The sequence below is a fragment of the Sebastes umbrosus genome, chromosome 7 (genome assembly GCF_015220745.1).
Source record: "Sebastes umbrosus isolate fSebUmb1 chromosome 7, fSebUmb1.pri, whole genome shotgun sequence".
NCBI classification, from domain to species: Eukaryota; Metazoa; Chordata; class Actinopteri; order Perciformes; family Sebastidae; genus Sebastes; species Sebastes umbrosus.
Genome location: NC_051275.1, coordinates 11468120 through 11487688, shown reverse-complemented (window position 1 = coordinate 11487688; position 19569 = coordinate 11468120). Strand labels below are relative to the sequence as shown.

General features: G+C 42.1%; 1 protein-coding gene across 2 annotated transcripts in view; it reads right to left on the bottom strand.

Annotated features, from left to right (window-relative positions):
- Positions 1-1068: 1068 nt before the first annotated feature.
- The window catches only part of traf4a (tnf receptor-associated factor 4a), a 45036-nt gene continuing 26535 nt past the window's right edge, over positions 1069-19569 (bottom strand). Inside the window, exons 1-7 of one of the 2 annotated variants that reach the window (XM_037776252.1) lie at positions 16101-16275; positions 11858-11909; positions 7600-7704; positions 7322-7483; positions 5512-5673; positions 4006-4161; positions 1069-2521 (exon numbers count right to left, since the gene is read on the bottom strand). In XM_037776252.1, coding sequence (XP_037632180.1) covers positions 1889-2521; positions 4006-4161; positions 5512-5673; positions 7322-7483; positions 7600-7704; positions 11858-11909; positions 16101-16105 — 1275 coding nt within the window. In that variant the 5' untranslated portion in view covers positions 16106-16275 and the 3' untranslated portion in view covers positions 1069-1888. Of the gene's footprint in view, positions 2522-4005; positions 4162-5511; positions 5674-7321; positions 7484-7599; positions 7705-11857; positions 11910-16100; positions 16276-19569 lie in introns of those variants that run through there. The other variant, XM_037776251.1, reaches the window with a different exon arrangement.

Here is a 19569-nt window from a genome sequence, read left to right as displayed (position 1 = left end):
TAGATGAGAAGATTGATACCACTCTCATATCTTTCTGTAGCAGCCGCTTAACTTAGCATAAAGGCCAGAAACAGGAGGAAACGGCTACAGCAGCTTGGCTCGGTCCAAAGCTTTTTTGTGTGGATTAAACAAACCAGATATGAGGTGGTTAATGAGTGAGCTTTACAGGTGCTGGTTGGTGGATTGTGTTACTTTTGGACAGAGCCAGGCTAGCCGTTTCCCCCCGTTTCCAGTCTTTATGCTAAGCTAAGCTAACCGACTGCTGGTCGTAGCCTTATGGCGCTTTCACAAGCCTTAGTCCGCTTGGCTAGTCCCAATCTGAGTGAAATTGATACTTTTGGTTCGTTTTCTATTTAGTTTGATTTCACAGTGCACAAATTAAAACGGACCAAATAAAAATAAAAAAAGATTTGCTGACAGGCGTACAAAGGAGCAAATTTATCTTTTTCTCAAGAGCTGCCATATTTGCTGCAGGGAATCACAGACTTTGATATATTGCTGTCAAAGTTTTTTCACTTTGTCTCCTCCTGTTTAACTTGAATGACTTCACTATTTTTGTGGACTTTATTTAACATGTTCTCTATGTTCTCTTCGGCCTAGATGTCAAGAAAACATCGGACATCCATCTCAACAAATGTCTGCGCAGGCAGCCTACATTTTGGTTCACTTGGAAACGGTCCGAGACCTCCTCTCGTAAGCAGTCTCGGACCGGTTGTTTTGGTCCGCACCAGAGTTCAATTACTGCGTTCACAACTGCCCAAATAGACCGCACCAGAGTTCGATCAAAACAGACTAAATTTTGACTTGTGAAAGTGCCCTTATATTGAACGTAAAGATATGTAAGGGATAATCTACAGTGAGCTGGTTATTGTTGTGAAATAAACCCCGACAGGGTCTTGCATCGCCCTGAAGGGGTTTATTTCACAACAATGACCCACTAGCTGCACATTATCCCGCTTATTACACGGCTACTTACTTAAGAAATCAATAATTTGACACAAAAACGGACCGCCAGAGTTAAATATCAGAACTGCGCCCATAGTGACGGTCTGTTATACATAGCAACGGTCTGCTTTAAAGAAATAACAGACAGTAAAACGCTGTGATTGACCAATCAGAATCAAGTATTCACCAAAGCCGTGTAATAATAATATAGAGGTATTGATCTTCTCATTAAACTCAACCAAAATCTAATACTATTACTTTAAAACACAAAAATTACCAAGATTGAAGCTGCAAGTTTCTCAGTTGAAAACATCGATTTGATGTCTGTGTGTACACAAACCTCACGAGCAGTCTCTTACCAAGGGCTCTGTGTTTGCTAACGGATCAGTGGGAGTATACTGTATGAGCATGTAAACAAAAGGCAGTTGGGCTTGAGCTTGAGTCTGCTGAGCTCCCTCGTCTTCAGATCACCCCAACGGGACGTCTCTAACCAGCCTCCAACGTTCTCTCTCCTCTAAGTGCAGAGGCTTAGCGAAGCCCTTCACCCCTTTTTTATATCTTTTCCATAATCTTTAACATCTGTACTGCGGAAATAACAACAAAAATATAACTTAAGATAAACTCTCTAGGCACTGTTTGATTTCCAAGGCTTTTTGTTGTAGACTGTGATAAAAGGTCAGCAAACAGATAAAAAAAATGATAATAAAAAGAAACACCAGAGAGTGATGGTTCTGCAGACCAAGCACTTTCTCCTCTGTGATATATTAAGGTCCTCCGAGTCAGCTCACACAGCCAAACAGACTCGCTTCAAGCCCTGTGGTGGAGAGGCTGTAAGGGCAGAAAGTATCTAAAGGGTACGTGTGTAGAAGTTTTCAAGGTTAAGTGTCAATTCCAGTCTTTAACCTCTCTTTCTCCTCCATGAAAAGAAAACAAAGGTCGGATTTTAAGCCATTATCTTCTGGGGAATCTCTATAGAAGCCTTGATGAAGATGCAGTTGTCTCGGATGTAGTTCCTCTTCTTGATCTCCTCGTGAGAGATGAACTTGGGGTAGCCGAAGCCCAGGGTGCTCTCGTCCAGCGAATTGCGGGTGCTGCTGGGCTTCTGGAAGTTCTTCCAGTTGGGGTCGGGGTTGAAGGTTTCCGTAATGTGCTGGGGTTTGGAAAGCGACGGGTCGCTCTGGTCCATGATGGAGAAAGTCACCTTGTAGGAGAAGGGCCACTCCAGCAGGCTGTCGTACTCTCCGGGCAACACGCGGATGTAGACGGAAAGGTGGGAGCCCTCGCCGCTGCCGTTGCCATTGAGGAAGGCCGACACCTGCAGCTTGTAGCCGTAGCGGTGGGTGTAGAAGGGCGGGCTGAAGAACTCGTGGTTGCTTCGAACTTTGGCCTCCTGGAGTTTGCGCGTGTAGTCGCTGAGCTTCCAGATGAGAACGCCGTCGTGGCTGACGGACAGCTCCTCCATCTCCCTCCGCAGCTCCAGGATCTCCTGCCGCTGTCGCCCAACCAGGTTACACATCATAGTCAGGTGAGACTTGGTGGTGTCTTCCAGGTGACGACCGATAGCCAGTTTGGGGCACTGCCAGAGAGAAAGCACAGAGATGAATCATTTAAGAGCTGCTGCACAGTGAGAGTGAGGATTAGTTTACACATACACAGCTATTTAAAGCTACTATCTGTATCTGTTTATTTCACAAACATTCACATATTTGTGTTAAATTGTTTTCTACGGCCATTTAAGCGTGATTTATGCTTGCCGCATCTGCAAGGGTCGTAAGTGTCTGCACGGACAAAGTGACGTCACACAATCATACACAGCCCTTCGCAGGGATTCTATGCAGGAGGTTTTCGCCTGTCTGTGCACATCTACATTTTCCTAACTACACGTACGGGGATGGGTGGAGAAATGGAGAACTTTTGGAAAACGTTTGGATCTTTTACACGGAGTGTAAGCAGTTAATGGTCCAGGAGGAAATGAATAGTGGAAATACAATAGGAAGTTTTAATAACGGGAAAATAGAATTAAGAATTAATTGCATGATTGAAAAACAAAAACAAAGAAATCTCTCTTGGCCATTTTTCAAGCAATTTTGAGATGGTCCCTAACTTCAACTCCTCTATTACTACTACTATTATTATTAAGTCGTGCTCGGTGCCAGGCTTCAATAGAAGATGATGAGATAAAAACAACTCCTGTGCAACATCAGTTTCATCCTCCACTGCACAAATAATCTGATGAAGAATGATGAAAAGTTATTAAGGATGAACCTCAGTGTTTTTAGCCCACAGCCTATATGTTTATTGTTGTATGTTTCTACATGTGCATTTGGGCACAATGTAAAGTCCTGCTGCTTTGCGTGCAGCAGTGTGTGTTTGATGTGATGTGACGTCTTTTGATCTGACTGAACTATGACTTTGAGAAGAAGTGGTGTGACGTTTGTGGCAAATTACGACGGAAAATAAATATAAATATTTCTGCAAAGATTTGGATGCTGTTCATATCTGTTCTGTTCAGAGCCCATTATCTGAATATTGTTTGTTTACAGCCATCCACACAGATGAACTTCTATTTATGAGTCTGCCTGAATACACTGAACAAGATAAAGATGTGGATACTCTGATTATTATTATATATAGCAGTCACTCTGCTGTTGTGGACACACATGTTTTGCTTTCCATCTGTGAATGTTATACATCAAGTTTTCCAGATGCTTTGTAATTCTTAACAGAGCGGAGCGAGTATGACGCTCATCTGCCGCTCTTCCTCGAGCGTGTCCATATTTTCTCAAATTGACGTCAGTTGCAAAAATAGACGGAAATGCACTGTCAGAATATAGAAGTGTTGCTCTCATTAAAATAGACCCTACAGGCACGGCACTGTATGTTCGAAGAGAAAAAAATCATTACTTTGGACACAGTGAGCAATGATTTGAAGGGAATATAATGAAAAAAAACGCATGTAAACAACAAAGACAAACAAGCCTGGCAGCTGATTAACAACAGCAGTGTTAACAGAAGGAAGAAATAATCTTTTGAAGGTTAAATGCTGCAGGTTAGTCTTACCCTGTGTTTGCAGCCGGCGTCTTTGAAGGGACAGAGAACGAGCGCGCTGCCGCAGTTGTCCTTAACATGGTTAGCCAGATCCTCCCGGGCGATGTTGGGTGTGCCGCACTGGTTTGGGCACTGGACAGGAAACCGAGGGCAGTGGTACTGGTGGTTCTGCAGAGGAGTCAGGGATGGTGTTAATGCGTGCACTGCTGACCGACAGCATGAGTGATAAGAACACAAACTGCGCAGCAGGGTCGCAGATTAATGGCTGCACAGGGAGACATGTCCTTGAAAGTTAAAAAAAAATATACGTGTGGAATTAAAAATGAGGCTTCAAAAATAGACAAGAAAAGATGGAAAACAACTTATCATGCAGCCTGAAGCCACAGAACATTACTGGGACCATGCTGCCAATAACATGCAAATCTGGAAATCAGTGTAATAAAACACTTGTAGAAAAAGGACTAGAGCTGAAGCAATTAACTGAAGTGCAGATAATTAATTGGCAGGTAATTTGATAATTCATTAATTGTCTTTTTTGTTGTTGCTTTTCCTTTTCTTAAATTACAGTAAACTGAATGTGTTTTCTCTATTTTCTGATGTTTTACACAAAAAGATTCATAGAGAAAATAATCAGGGCTGCAACTATTCAGTTCAGTTCAGTTCAGTTCAGTTCAGTTCGGCTTTATTGTACCACTCGGGTGGAATTAGGTTTGCAGCCACGATAAGCCATGCAGTCCACATGAAAACAAATCATAACAATAGAAAACAGACAATACAAGATCTCGATAAAAAAAGGACGTCCCACCAATTCTAATGTAAAGTGCAGAAGCAACAGACGATGGCTTATGATGAGTCAATCTCTAACGGTTATATTCATATATATATATATATACATGTATATATATATATATATATCTTTTAGTCTCTTCTTGATTAATCAGTTAATCATTCTGTCTATAAAATGTCAGAAAAAGTGAAAAATTCTAAGGTTTTGTTTCATTTGACCAACAATCCAAAACCCCAAAGTATTCAATTTACAATAATAATACATGAAGTAATAATAGTATATAATAATATGAAGTCTAAAAGAATACCCACACATTATATCAGGAGGCAAAAGGCTCTGACTCAACCAAAATGATGTTGAAATGAAATGACTAGGGATGAAAGAAACATCCTAAATGTATTGTAAAACACTTTGTGTCCAAGATCAGGTTATTATCTTGGCCCCAAATGTGGGGGAGGTTAGAGTGACACTGGCTGCCCGGCCTCTGGCCAGATGTGCACAGAGGCAGGTGCTTCAAAACAGCAGCTCACACTAACATCCAGCTACCACAGGACAGGGGGAAAACTGGAAACCCTCTACGAGCCACATGCAGGACGGATGACGGGTACAGTGATACTGACAGGAGTCACATTTCGGGAAAGACTGACTCAATCATGCCAAATATAACTAAGTTATTTCATTAATAAGACATAATTTAAGCATTCTGATGGTAAACTTTGTGAGAAACCAACCTGGATTGTGTCGAAGACAAACTCCTTGCCGCAGTACTTGCAGGGCTGCGTGCGTTTGGGACACTCGGCCAGGCCGTGTTGGGACAGCAGACGACGCATCATCCTCGCCCCGCACTTGTTCTCACAGTAAACACTCTCCTGAGGACACACACCCTGGTGGTTCTGGGAGAGAGAGGGAGAGAGAGAGAGAGAGAGAGAGAGAGAGAGAGGAGAAACACCTGATTACAATTCAGAGCAGGGTTATAAAGTCAACACATGTGATACTGTAGATACAGTAGGTGTTACTGCATTTTAATGAGGAAAATATATGTCCTTATTATTATTAGATTTTTCTAAAAGCATTGAAGCTGCAGGTCAAGTTTTGACTGGGCTATGATGAATGTGATTTCAAACAGTAAGAAAGAACTAATATAAAGTAAGTAACCTATACTGTATCTCATAATGAGATGTTTATTGATGGATATTGGACATCAATCCTTTGAGTACCACCTAAAATACGTCAATAAAAATCAAGTGTTTTCTGTTGGACACATTTATAATCTTGTTTTCTTATTGTTTAATCAAATATTGCCTGATTTAAATAGAAATTCAATTTATGCTATGTTGTGGGTCTTGCCGATAAACCAAATGTATCAAATTACTGACATTTTGAAACTTTTACTAACTTAAATTTACTCTGATGGCTTTTTAATAAATAAATAGTCGGCATTCCTTGCAGTCAAATCCGTCTAGAAGTTCAGAAAATGTATTAATCCATCCAGACTAACATAAAATGTAAGCCGGCATGACAAAGGAAATGTCATGTACCAATGTGTTTTCAAAATAATCATCACTATATATATATATATATATTGTGGTTGAAACGATTGTGACAATTTATTGCGATATAAATTTTGATTTTTTTTTTTTGTACTTCTACATTATGCTGCAGATTTGTAAGGAATGACACTTTAAGAAGTTTGCCTAATTTTCTTCAATGAAAAGAGTTTTGTAGAAGATGTATTTACGCTAAGCAAAGTACCGTATTTACAAGAGTATCACTTAAGTACTGGTACTGAAACTCAAGTATAGAGCTGTTACAATTAGTCTAATCGAAAACTAATCAGAAGCTATTTGGATTACAGATTAATCATTTTTTTCTTGCAAAACCATCAACCATTCTCCGTTTGCAGCGTCTCAAATTTGAGGATTTGCTGTTTTTCACTTGTTTTATATTACTGAATTGAATATCTTTGGGTTTAGAGACATCACCTTGGACTCTATGAAATTTAAATGTATTTTATAATTTTTTAAAAATTAGTTTCACAGTTTTATAGACTAAACGAACCATGGTTCGATTGGGAAAATAATCTGCAGATTAATCATTAACGAAAATAATGATTTGGCAGTGGTATTGAAAGGTTTAGGATGATACACAGTTGTAAACATGAGTGAGTAATTCCAATGTAAGGGCCTAAAGGTGGATGAATACCCCTGTATCTGTGTGCAGAGTGGGGACCGTGTGGGCCAGTGTAAACAGAGGAGGGGCGGTGTTAGTGAGGAGACTCTGAGGTACTTCAGGTCGCTCGCTGAGGAAAACACATTCAGCATGAAAGACCCAGTCAAAGCTTCTTTCCTTCTGCCAACACACGTGTTATTTCAAAACAGACCGACACACGTGCATTAGTCTCTCCTGCTGCTTTCTCACAAAGACGTCTTTCATATAGGCATGGAAATTATGCGGAGTCACTCTGGGTTGTTTGCGTCAAGCTCCCGCCAAGTTGTAGCAAGAAAATAATAAAATAAATACAGGTTTAGAGTCGGTGTTTACCTCGTAGGCTTCGCCGGTGAACTCGCTGCCACAGAACTCGCACTTGACCTTGCGCTTGGGGCAGTCGTGCTGCAGGTGGTCGGGCAAGTCGCGGCGCGTCAGCTTGACGGAGCAGCGGTTGGGGCAGGGTATCACATTGAAGGCGCAGGTGGAGAAGTGGCCCTGAGGGAGACACAGCAACACACACACACGTTAGGAAAGTCACGAGTGTTTGATAAGGCAGCAGAGATAAAATAAATATGGAGGGAAACGTATGAGAGGATATTGAAGCTTCTCACCTGCAGCTGCTTCATCTGGCCGGTCCAGCGGCAGCCCTCCTCGCTGTGGATGCAGCGGATGGGTAGCGCCAGGATCTGCTGCTCCAGTTCTGGGTCCGGGTAGATCTGGAGAAGACAAGCAGGATGAGGTCAGTGTAGCTGTGGCAGGACCTGACCAGGTCACGCTGGAAGACTGTAATATACCACTTTCCTATAGCAAAAGTATGTTTAACATGGGTCTGAATCAGCATTTAACCAATAAAAAATAAAATAAAAAATGAAAACTTATGAAGTTGAAATCCGGGGTTTTACTCTAAGTGCATGAAAAGCTGACATTTTGGAGTTACACAGGACAATTTGATTGGATTATTCATGTCACATATAAAAATACTGCCTAATGCAGATGTTTTTGTTTATTTATTTGCACACACATGAAACTTCATAAAATCCAGATAAAAATAAGAAATGTGACAGGAGAGGTCAAGGAGCCACATGCTTATAAAACGGACCTCCCCTCAATGTAACAAAAAAAAGAAAAGAAAAGAAAATTAAGCTAATATACATACACGCGTCAAGAATTAATTACACATCATGAACTAAATGCAGTGACAATTTCATTTAAAAATGTTCTACGGATACAGCGCTCTTGATTATGTGTATTTTCGCATTCTATATCTGTACACCACGATATCTGAGGGAGATCTCTATATCTCTATACCCTAGTCCACATTTAACTCCTTCTAAAACCACAAAGGGTTAGTTTTACATTACTGTTTATTAAAAGGTGTAATATGCAGGAATTAAAAAAAAAAAAAAAACAATGTATAGACTGATACAAAAGAAAATCCCTCTCTATCATCACACTAGAAGTGTGTGGTGGTGTTGTATCTGCAGCCCTCTGCCTGTATTATCTATTGTCTTCTTATTTAGCTGTGTCTGGTACATTTCTGGGCTTCATAACGTTTCATTTCTCGGATTCACTGCTTTGTTCTCACTAACGCTGCTCCCTCTCTTCACTCACTCCCTCCCTCGCTGGTTGAGCCAAGGAGGAGGGTGGAAACTTTGAATGGCGTGTGTTTGCCAACACCAACTGACAACTTTTACATATTATACCTTTAAACAAACAAGATACATTGTGTACGCAAGTCAGGGTGGCGTATTTATTAACTGTGGACAAAGCCAGGCTAACTGCTCCATTAACACTCCATCTAGGAATAAATACGGAAGCAAAAACGTCAGTGATGACGGCGGGAAATTCTCAACGCTGATAAACTTTCGGGAAGTATGTATATGTTGTTACACACCACTTATATGATGAATGCTTTTGATACACATGCTTTAATAAAAAACTGAAATACTTTTAACCTTGCATACTGTAGCCAATGTCATGCTAATAGGCCTACCTTTTCACCTTGTATAAAATGTATAATATCCTGACTATTAAATGTCACCATTTACTATTAGTGAATGTCATTTGCTTCATTATAAGTTGTCTTTCAATCAAACATTAAGATATAAGTGGAAAAAACTGTTATATATATATATGTCCATATGACCGAGTCTTGTTTACAATGAGGGTAGCATGTTGGTTTCTCCATCAAATCATGTAAGACTGAATGTTGAGCTACAGACACAAACACACACTGGAAAATCAAACTCTTGAGATTGTGCTAGAAAACTGCAGCAGTGAGTTGACCCGGCCGCTGCAGTGATAATGAGTTAGTTTATTGGACCTTTGAGAGAGACGGGGGGAGCAGAGGAAAAGATTTATTTTTCCTCGGTCACTGAGCGATGGGGATGAGTCAGTTTTCTGCCCAAACACCCCAAATCCTCCCCTACAGTACAGCGTCCTGCGGATTTACAGCTCTGCTCTGCTTCTCCAACCCCCAACCCCCCATGCTGTCACACGAGCAGAGCACTGGTCAAACAAGAAAAGCCACTTCCTCAAAATGCCACAACAGCCCTCTAAACAAATAACAGCTCAGCAACAGCCCGACCGCGCTCACGTGACTCTGCAACCCAAACACGGGAGAGCCGTCGCCTTCAAATTAAAAGTTCATTTGGAAAATAATCTTCACTTATCTCACTCATTGATTCTGTGTTAGGGGGATGGATGCCAAACTAAATAAGTGTGTATTAACCTGTTAAATATGCTCTACAGAAGCAGATATATCCAACATTAAAACAGATGCTTGACTTGCTGCACTTTCACAGTAGAAGATTTTTTTTTTTTTTGCTGCCATAATCACATTCTTTCAGGAGAGGGAAATGAGAAAAAAAAAAAATCCTCTAAAGCAAATTGAAACACTCTCTCATTGTTCCAGTCTTGGAATCTGCAGGGAGACGGCAATAATGACCTTTTAATAACTTAGTCCCAGGCAGATCAGGGGGGGGTTAAGCTCTTTGGAGCTCTAACTTGGGGGTTTACTCTGTCTGGTTTAGCCATTGTTACTCACACACTACTACGACTACTACTACTATGACTAAAGCAGCAGCACAATCCTTTAATGACTGCAACACTCGAGGTTGTGTTTGTGCACGTTTTCTGAAGGACGGTGTGCAGCGAGCGCTACAATAACCCTGACAGTAGACCACCAGGACGGGGTAATTTGCAGGCGACTGGGAGCCTTGGTAAATAACAACGTCTGACAGGTGTGCCATGAGCACATCCTTCCCGTGGGGAGTCCCTGCTATTACAGGCGCCTTCATCGCTCTCAGCCCAGCACGCAGACCTGCAGTGCTGCAGCTCCGGGTTAATGGCTCGGCGGCTAATTCAAGCTAATGCTAACTGGCTGCATGGGAGAATTACATACAGAGGATTTCTTTCAATCGATGCCAAAAGCTGCTCAGACGCAGGGCGATCATTAACTAGTCTCTCATGCATAGTTCAGAATTAAGCCCTTATCCTTTTGTTGCACTCGCTCCCTTTACAACGGGGATATCACGTGTGAGAGAGACATCCTCTTACTCTGAATACAGTTAGTCACTATCTTTTTTTCCCCCTCGGGCACAATCTGATTAACCTCCTTTAATAAACAAAGAGCTCATTTGAAATGTAGATACAGTTTTCCTTTCTTCTGGGTGAGATATATTTGGGGGGAAAAGATCAACTGAATGGTCTGTTTCCACTGTAATGAAATGAAATGCAACCACTGACTCTGGGTTAAGGATTATTGCTTGTATGTAATCCAGAGATTCACTCGTGCAAATGCTCAGCTTGTTTTTATTGTAACACTTTAAAGTCAAAAGTCAGCATCCTAAAATAGTTTTTTTGGATCTCATATCCCAACTATATCTAGATTTAATGTGGCAGGATTATATTTATGTCACTATCTGAGCAGCCTGTCTCCTCTCTGATTTGCATTTTCTCCTGGTTGGACCGGTGGACATCCCAGATTATTTACACCAGTATGTTAAATATGTTTCTGTTATTTCTGCCAAATCTTAAATCACTTATCAGAAAGCCTTTTCTTAAATTTTAGCAATGCTTTTAACTTGTTTTGGTTTTATTGTTGTTATTGTTTTACTGTTTTATTTTGTGTTCCACTTTTAAATTGTTCTGGTATTCAACTATTTTATCATTTTCAGCCATGCTAGCACTAGCAACATGGCTCCAGGGATGGCAATGTAGGTCTATCAGTCGGTCCACCACTTTGGTCCACACTGAAATATATCTCTCTACAACTACTGGATTGATTTCCATGAAATTTTAATCAGATATTCATGGTTCCCAGAGGATGAGTCCTTTATGATTTTGGTGATCCTCTGACCTTTCCTATAGTGCCACCATAAGGTTAACATTTGTGGTCCTACTGGTTGGATTGCCATGAAATTTGGTACAGACATTCATGTCCCCCCTATTGTTACGACCCCGAGGTCGTATGAACATTTATTTCTGTATTCTGTGTATGTGCTGTAATGTGCTCTGTGCTGGATCCTTTTGTTTTGTTCTCTCTCTCTCTCTCTCTCTCTCTCTCTCTCTGTGATGTGTGTGTGATGAGCTGCAGGTAAGCTTGGCGAGGTGGCTGATTGGGTGTAGGTGTGTAGATTGATCCAGGGAGCTGATTGGTTCCAGCCTCAAGACACCGATTCAAAAGGCCGGTTTCCCTCAGTCCCAGCGGGCTCTCCTTTCATATAGAGCACCTTTAACATCAGCATGTTAGCATGCCGACATTAGTATTTAGCTCAAAGCAAAACTGTGTCAGAGTGTAGCCTCACAGAGCTGCTGGCATAGCTGTAGTAGAGTGAAAAAGGTGTGTTGTGAGAGTGCTAATCGTACCTTGGCATAGTCCAACGGCAGCTGGTCCTCCGGACACTTGAAGACTCCCTCACTGCAACAAAACAACAAAAAAGTTTGGTTATTATTTGAATCACTCCAAGTCAAAGATGACTGCAGACAAAAACTGTTTGCGAGCATCTCAACGTGGACAATCAGCCATTTTTAAAATCACATTCAGCGTTCAGTGAGATTAATAACTCTGACCCTGACTGAAAACAACCGGAGCTAAAGCGCAGTCTGTAAGAGCAGCGTTGCATTGCCTTTAGTTTTATCCTCTTTATTCTCTAGTGAAGTTCTCTGACTCATCACACTGTATGACGTACGAGCACATGCTGCACAATAAAGTCAGATCTTTGAGCTTCTGGCTTTAATGACATCGGCTCTTTCATCTTCTCCCCCTCAGAGGTCTCAGAACGTTTGCACAGATTTGTATTACAACAGACAACAAAACTACAAGTTGTAGCCTGACTATTTATTTATAAAGAGATGATTGATGATCAACTTCCCAGCTACTTTTATAGATTCTACCACACAGATTAGAGTTAATTTTTGACCTTGTTTTGCAGTCTAGATAACAATGAGCTAGTTCCAACAGGCTTCTGTTTTCCTGAGAATAAAGCAGTGCAAGCCTCGCCTTCATGCTCGAGGCTCTTCCTCAGGAAAAACATTTGCTGATCTGCTTGTGCGAGAGAGTGGGAAGAGTTTTTTGTTCTTTTCCTAATTTTTTTCCTCCAGCAGTTTAACCCATAATAAGACTTTTATATCAGGCCCCCACTCATTATTTGTGGCGCCACGGAGGAGCCCTCACTGGCCTGTTTTAGGGCCAGATGAGCGAGTGCCATGGCTCATTAGGACGTCCCTACCCTGATGTCATCATGAAATATTCACTCTTGTAAATAATGGAGGCAGCAGCCGCTAGGGGTGAGCTGCTACACAGAATCTAAGCTTGCAGCTGCAAAGCAAAACCAGCCAGACACACAAAGGTTACTTAAAAAACACAGAAAAGGCAATCGGTGGCTGATCTCTTGAGATGTCAGCGGTGTCACAACTGTCTCGGGCCCCCTGCTGTTCCTGGATCAGAGATGCTCGCACAGACTGTCCTCATTTCCAGGTCTACTATTTTGATAAATGCTTTAGTCATTTCAACATTCATTAATTCCAGCTTCTCCTATTCGCTGCTTTTTTCTGTTTTGTGTAATAGTAAACTAACACATTTGGGTTTTAGACTGTTGGTCGTACAAAACAAGACATTTAAAGGCGCTCAATAGTAAATTCAGAGCATTTCTATAGAGTGCCCCACGGATGACGTGTTTGTCAACAAAGCACAGAGAAGCTCAGATTACAACACACACAGAGGGAGAGCAACTTCATTCTCTGCTCAGGTAGACATTACTCCTGTAGATCATCACATAGCAAAAGATGCTGCTATATTAATGCTCTGAATATCATATAATATGATATCAACTTGGGATTGTGGGAATCTGTGAAAGGCATTTTGATATTTTCTAGACCAAACGATTTATTGCTTGATCGGTTGATGATGAAAATAATCTTTAGCTCCAGCTCTTAAATACAAATTTGTTTTGTTTTTCACATGCAATCTACTGGAACTGCAGACAACAGAGATGCACGGAAATGTGTTTTTGTTCAAAAGTCACAAGCCCTGAAGCTTGATCTGACCTCCCGTGCAAAGAGCTCCCTCATAACCCCCGACCATGCCTAAATTACGTTTGAACTAATTAAGGGCCAACAGTGTGCAAACAGTCCAGTGTTTGCCCCTTGGTGCTTTAATGTGGTTGGCTGCAGTGTCACCTGACCGCGGCCCCCAGAGGCACAGCGACATGTGACAGGACGGGAGTGCATGTGTGCTTCGTCCCGTCTACCCAGCTGCTATGAAACCAGGGAGTGTGCTGCTGACGGGGGGGGATGGGAGCAGAGGTTAGGCCTGAGATGGAGGGAGGGTTGATGAAAAGGGGGTGGAGGAGGGAGGTTAATGCATGACGAGACAGCAGTAATTCTCCTCCATTAGGGTCACTGTGTCAGCAGGGAGCTGGAGACCAATTAACAAGCCACAAAGGGCTGTAAAAGAGGGTCAATCGATTAGAGACTAGGAGAGCCCAGTCAGCATCTCACGTGTAGTGTGAAATCATTTACAGTACTCATCGCCATCACCGAGGAACCGTCCCGCACCGTGGAGTATAGAGAGCACCACAACCACGCAGCGAGAAGAGATGGGAAGCGACAGGCTCTCAGCTCCGGACAGGGGACAGCCAGAGGCCCCGTCCAGCTCGGGCCCCGTATCTGACGCACAGAGAGGAGACAGGCGAAAAGAGCCAAGTCACAGACTGTCAGGATAATTCCTCCCCTGGTCGCAGAGAAGCTCCCGCAGCCACACATTCATGTGTTCGGGCCCCACTGCTGATAATACCGCTCGACTCTCTTGGTCGCTTTCGAGTCGAACTCGCTGCGGCGTTGTGACAGCGCATTAGCAGAGAAAGGTTGGGCTGATGTGGAACGCAGCTCCAGTTCAATTACATCCATCTTCTCCGACTATTGAGGGTTTTCTCGAAGAGACTAGAGAGCAGCATGACCAAGAAAAACTGAATATCACAAATAGGGCTTGTTTTTCAAATATATCGATTCATTATTTTGTCCATAACCAAAGATTCTCAGCTCACAATGATTAAAAAAGCTAGAATTACCGCCTCGCGATTGTATACTTCCGCCAACCAGTCAAGTAGCAGTTTACATCCATGTCTGTCCAAAATGTTATCACTTCATCATTTTATCCTGTTAGACATTTGTGTGAAATTAGCATATGAATTCTTGAGTTATGGCCAAAAGAGTGTTTTGTGAGGTCACAGTGACCTTGACCTTTTGACCTCCAAAATCTCATCAGTTCATACCTGAGTCAAAGTTGAAGTTTGTGCCAAATTTGAAGAAATTCCCTCAAGGCGTTCCTGAGATATCACGTTCACGAGAATGAGACGGATGTGAGGTCACAGTGACCTTGACCTTTGACCTTCAAAATCGAATCAATTCATCCTTGACTCCCAGTGGACGTTTGTGCCAAATGTGAAGAAATACCCTCAAGGCGTTCCCGAGATATTGCGTCACGAGAATAATGCTTCCGGTGTCTATAAGGTAACCCACCAGCTGGGAAACTCTCACGAGATGGTTAAGGTGAGGCATTGATCTTGAATAGTTAAGGTTAGGATAGGTCGTCGGGCAGCGAGTCTCGCAAGAGTTTTTGCAAATTTGCGAGTGACCTTCAACACACGACTTCGGTGCAGAGGCAAAATCAGAAAAGCAGCAAATATTCAAAAAAGCTGCACAAGTCTAATGAATGTTTCGCATTTTTAGCCACACTAGTGGCTTTAAATTAGAAACTGTTAGCATGCTTACATCCTAAACCAAGATGGTGAACATAGTAAACATTAGCTGCTAAACATCAGCATGTTAGCATTATCATTGTGATCACAATGTTAGCATTTAGCATAAAGTCACAGGGCTGCTGGCATGGCTGTAGACTCAGAGTCTTTCACTTGTCAGTTGCTTGATGTAACATTTAAGAGATTATCAGAATTGTTTTCCAATTAATTTCGCTGTTGATCAACTAATTCATTGACTAATCTTTTCCACTCTAATCAAAAATTGGACTCATCGTTTGAATCGCTTCTGAAAACGATTAGTTGATTAACACATTAAACGACAGAAAACAATGTTGTTGATAATTGATTCACTCTTTAAGTCATTTATTAGGCCAAAAAAAGCCAGGCGTTTGTTGATCCCAGCTTCTCAAATGTGATAATTTGCTCTTTTATATGGTTAAAACATTTGGGGATTTTGGGCCGTTGGTCAGACAAATCAAGCAATCTGAAGATGTCACCTTGGGCCCTGGATGAATCGTAGAAAGAGAGGTTGATCAGTAGGCATAATAATCGTTAGCTGCAGCCCTAATGCAGTCATTAAAAGAATAAACATGACAGTTACACAAAGCCCAAAGGGAAAACTCCTTTGTGTACATCCATGCAAGTGGGAACTTGCGCCTGACAAACAGCCAGCCTCTTTTAAAAACAACTTTCCCACAAACGGTTTTCTACCACAGATCTCTGACCACAGTTCACACCCTCGTGTGTGAACATCCAGGCTGAGAGGCTGATAAACAAGTGTTTCAGTGTCGCGCTGGGATGTCGCAGGGGAGCAGCTTAAGACCGGACAGCAGACAGTATAATACAATCACCTCATTAAAATTTCATCGCCTCCTTCTGTCCGCTCGTACCGTGAGAGCGGCCGAGGCTCTACAGCTGCTCCGCTGAGGAGACGATCATGTTTAAATCACCTCAAATTCACTGTCAGACGAGGACACGCGCGTTATATCGTCGTGTTAGCTCGTAGGAAACACATTCACCCCCTCTGCAGGTGAAACGCACCCACTAGTCAAACCCCATCATTGTCTCGGACCTTAAATCCCTCTCCCCTCTTATTGCCCCCCTCTCAAATCTTCTTTTCAGTCGCAGATTACACAGCCATCCATTCATCCGGCCGATACCACGAGGACAGCCGTCACAACATGCTTCGTCACTCTGCGCACGGCTCCTGACAGGCAGACGGTGAGAAGTACAAATCCCTCAGGTTTAATCTCACCGGTGCAGAGAGGAGGGTTTGTTTTTTTTCCCAAGCGACAGCGACCAGGCTGCAGGCCACACAGAGCGGGCATGTTGGTGACAGTAACCTTGAAACCTGCTCTATATTAACTAACCGAGAGAGTCCTAAACAAACCTCCCTGTGTTTGCCATTGCAGAGGGCAGGGCTGTCGAGACACACTAAACAAACTAAATCAAAAGCATGAGGCCTTTGGAGAGAGCAAGTCTGCAGCACATTAACACTCTAAACAGACCTCTGTCACACAAGCTATTTTCTCAGATAGCACCGACTGAACTGCCCGCTTATCTCCAGCCGGAGCTCACCACCAGCTTTCATGTTCATCCTCGTGCTAAACCCTTTCTGTCTTTTCAAGTTATAACCGGGATTAACTTTTATATACACAAACAAAACCTTAAATTCCACCAGCGCCCTCCGTTCGGGCTCTCAGTCTCACAGCGGAAACCAAACTCCCCGCTTCTCCTCTCAGGAAGTTGAAGAGAGAACAGGAATTTTGTTTTATCTCAGATAGAGTTCCTATAATCCCCCCAAATCCATCTGGTTTTCAGTCTGTGTGTGTAAGACTTTGTGCACTCATGACTTCTCTCTTCTGAGCCCCCTTTTTGAACAATAATGAGTTCAGATATTCTGGAGACATTACAGAGTGGTATTCTTCCATGTATTATCACTTTTAGAAAGCTGATTTTTTTCCCCCCCTATGGTTACTGAAAATATCTCATGTGGCTAAAGCTGCAACAATTAGTGGATTGATTAATCGTTTATGTAATTTTTCGTGCAAAAATGCCAAAAAGATTTGATTAGAGATTAGAAAGTGTTTCACCAGCATTGACAGGAATCTTTCTGTTTTCTGATAATTTATAGGACAATCAATTAATAGAGAAAATAATCTGATAAAGAAAACAATCAATAGTTGCAGCCCTACATTTGACCATTTCTTAGGAATATGAAAATACACCACGAGACGCACAAATTGACCCAACGCCTGCAAGATTAGTGAGCTTTAGGCTTCATCCACATTAATACGTTTTAAAACGAAAACGATCTCCGTCCAGACGAGCGTTTTAGGGCCATTTCAGAATTAATCTCCGTCCATACTACTACTACTACTACCATGCCTGAAAACGCACATCACATGACCATTCACGTACACTGACCATGTGCATGCTGGTATAAACAGGAAGCAGCGCTGGACACAGGAATTGATGCAAAGCGCTCAAATAATAGCTTGCCTCCTGCGCATGTAGGCAGTAGTAACATTATAAAATGCAGAATTTAACTTCACAACAGCTGCTAGCATAGACAACAATGTCGGCAACGCTTGTGAATCGTTATCCGTGTTGAAATTAACCACTGGTGGTCGAGGATGATGTAGTTTGTTTTCTTCTGGAAAAGGTTCACCTGATGGGGCGTTGGCGAATCAGGGAAGGACACATCATGACGTAGCAAAAGTTACGAAAAAGTATTAGTGTGGATGTAGCCTTAGAGGTGCTGGTAGGCTGGTTTTGTTACCTTTGGACAAAGCCAGGCTAGCTGTTCCCCTCCATTTCCAGTCTTTATGCAAAGCTAAGCTAACCGCCTGCTGGCTGCAGCTTCATATTTACCGTACACACACGAGAGAGGCATCAAGCTTCTCATCTAACTAAATGATATATGAATAAGAGACAAAGCCGATTAATAAAATCAACCAGAATGCAACTTGTAGTATGGGAACAGATCTTTGAGATCACTGTAACCACTTCCACACTATACTAACATATAAAGTACTGTATAAACTCTTTCCTAATACTCATAGTATATACTGTATGTAGACTAAATAAACTGTCATTTAGTGTAGAAGAAATCAGAGTCTGCTGTTCTGTACTAACATTAAAATGATGTATGATGCGTGACTTTGGACAGCTACTGCCACTTTAATTATGGAAACTTCACGGAGACAAAGCTAAATGTTTTTCCAAAGATTTAATAGATTACTTTTATGTTTTCCCAGCTGTCCCTGGAGCTGTCTCACCACAACCCACAATTTGTTCTAATTTCTTCCAAGTGAAAATTGAAGATCTTCCTGTGAGTTTCTGTTGCTCAAGCAATTTGGAACAATATATGTACAATGTACTGTTGTCTTTCTGTACAGTTAATTGTGTCAGTTGCACAGTATGTATGTAGGCTGTGCTGCTTCTTAAACCAACTCCATCCTTGGAACAACGTGTTCTCACTACGTGGACTTTAAAGCTACAGAAGGTGTTTGGCCTGCAGAAGCTCTTCCTCTCATCTTCACGACTAGCTGGATTAACGCCCTAGTGTGAGCCGTCGGCGCTGACTAAAGTGGCCCCTAAACGAGGTCGAGTGACGGGGGCCGATGCCGGGTGGTGTTTCCACCTGTGGAACCTGATACGCCGCAGAGCGTAGAGAGCTCCCTTCGCCCACGGCTGATTTGGCTCTGGTTTGTCTGAAAAAGGGAGGAGCAGCTCCTACTTTCACAGAGTGTGATGACACACCCGCCCACAGGTGGATCGACTGCTCCTTCACAGGCTTTCTGTGTGGGACATCCACAGAGAGCGATGCTGTGACAGCTTCTTGTGTGGGATTTAATACCTACAAAATAAGCTGTCCATACCTGTGGTTTGCTAGAGATTACATTGTGTATAATAAACCCTCTGACGTTTGAGGCGACATTCTTCTCTGCTACTTCTAATAGGAAGGCAACGCTAATGTCTATGGACAAGTCACCTTATAACAGCAACGTACATGATCGGACCGACTGAGTTCAGCAGAGTTCGTTTGACACCGAGCTCGGCCTGTTGGTCATCTCATCCAATATGTACGACACCAAAATCACCAAATCTCTGTCTTCAGTAGCTTATACATGCTAATGCTGTAAAATATATAGACAACTACTGTACTATTATCCAATGCATGAAGAGAGGAGCTGTAATGACGTCAATTAGTCAAACTATGTTAATAATCGATTCATCGCTTAAGGCGTTTTTAAGTAAAAAAATATTCCTTTGTTTAAGCTTCTGTAAATAATGCTGTTTTATGTCAGTAAATTG